At 45.7% G+C, this 219-nt stretch overlaps 1 protein-coding gene across 1 annotated transcript in view; it reads right to left on the reverse strand.

Moving 5' to 3' along the window:
• LOC119592678 (E3 ubiquitin-protein ligase RBBP6-like) overlaps window positions 1-219 on the reverse strand; it is a gene marked incomplete at both ends in the record, with an annotated part of 2865 nt that continues 2646 nt past the window's right edge. The window contains 1 exon segment of the mRNA XM_037941592.1: window positions 1-219. Coding sequence (XP_037797520.1) covers window positions 1-219 — 219 coding nt within the window.

Genomic DNA, 219 nt, shown 5'->3' on the forward strand with positions numbered 1-219 from the left:
CTGGATGTCAGTCTGTGGACCACTAATGGCCCAGAGATCATCACCTTCCCCAATCATATCTCCATCCTTGGAACTATTCCTTGCATCATGAATCATCTCTCGCTCAGGCACTCTCTCATCTGAGGACTTCCCATCTTGACTCCTGTGAGAATGTCTCCTGTTACTCCTCTTCTTACTATCCTTTCCTTCTCTTTCATCATCAGAATCATGTCTGCTAGA

The sequence above is a fragment of the Penaeus monodon genome, chromosome 30, assembly GCF_015228065.2.
Source record: "Penaeus monodon isolate SGIC_2016 chromosome 30, NSTDA_Pmon_1, whole genome shotgun sequence".
In the NCBI taxonomy this organism is placed as follows: domain Eukaryota; kingdom Metazoa; phylum Arthropoda; class Malacostraca; order Decapoda; family Penaeidae; genus Penaeus; species Penaeus monodon.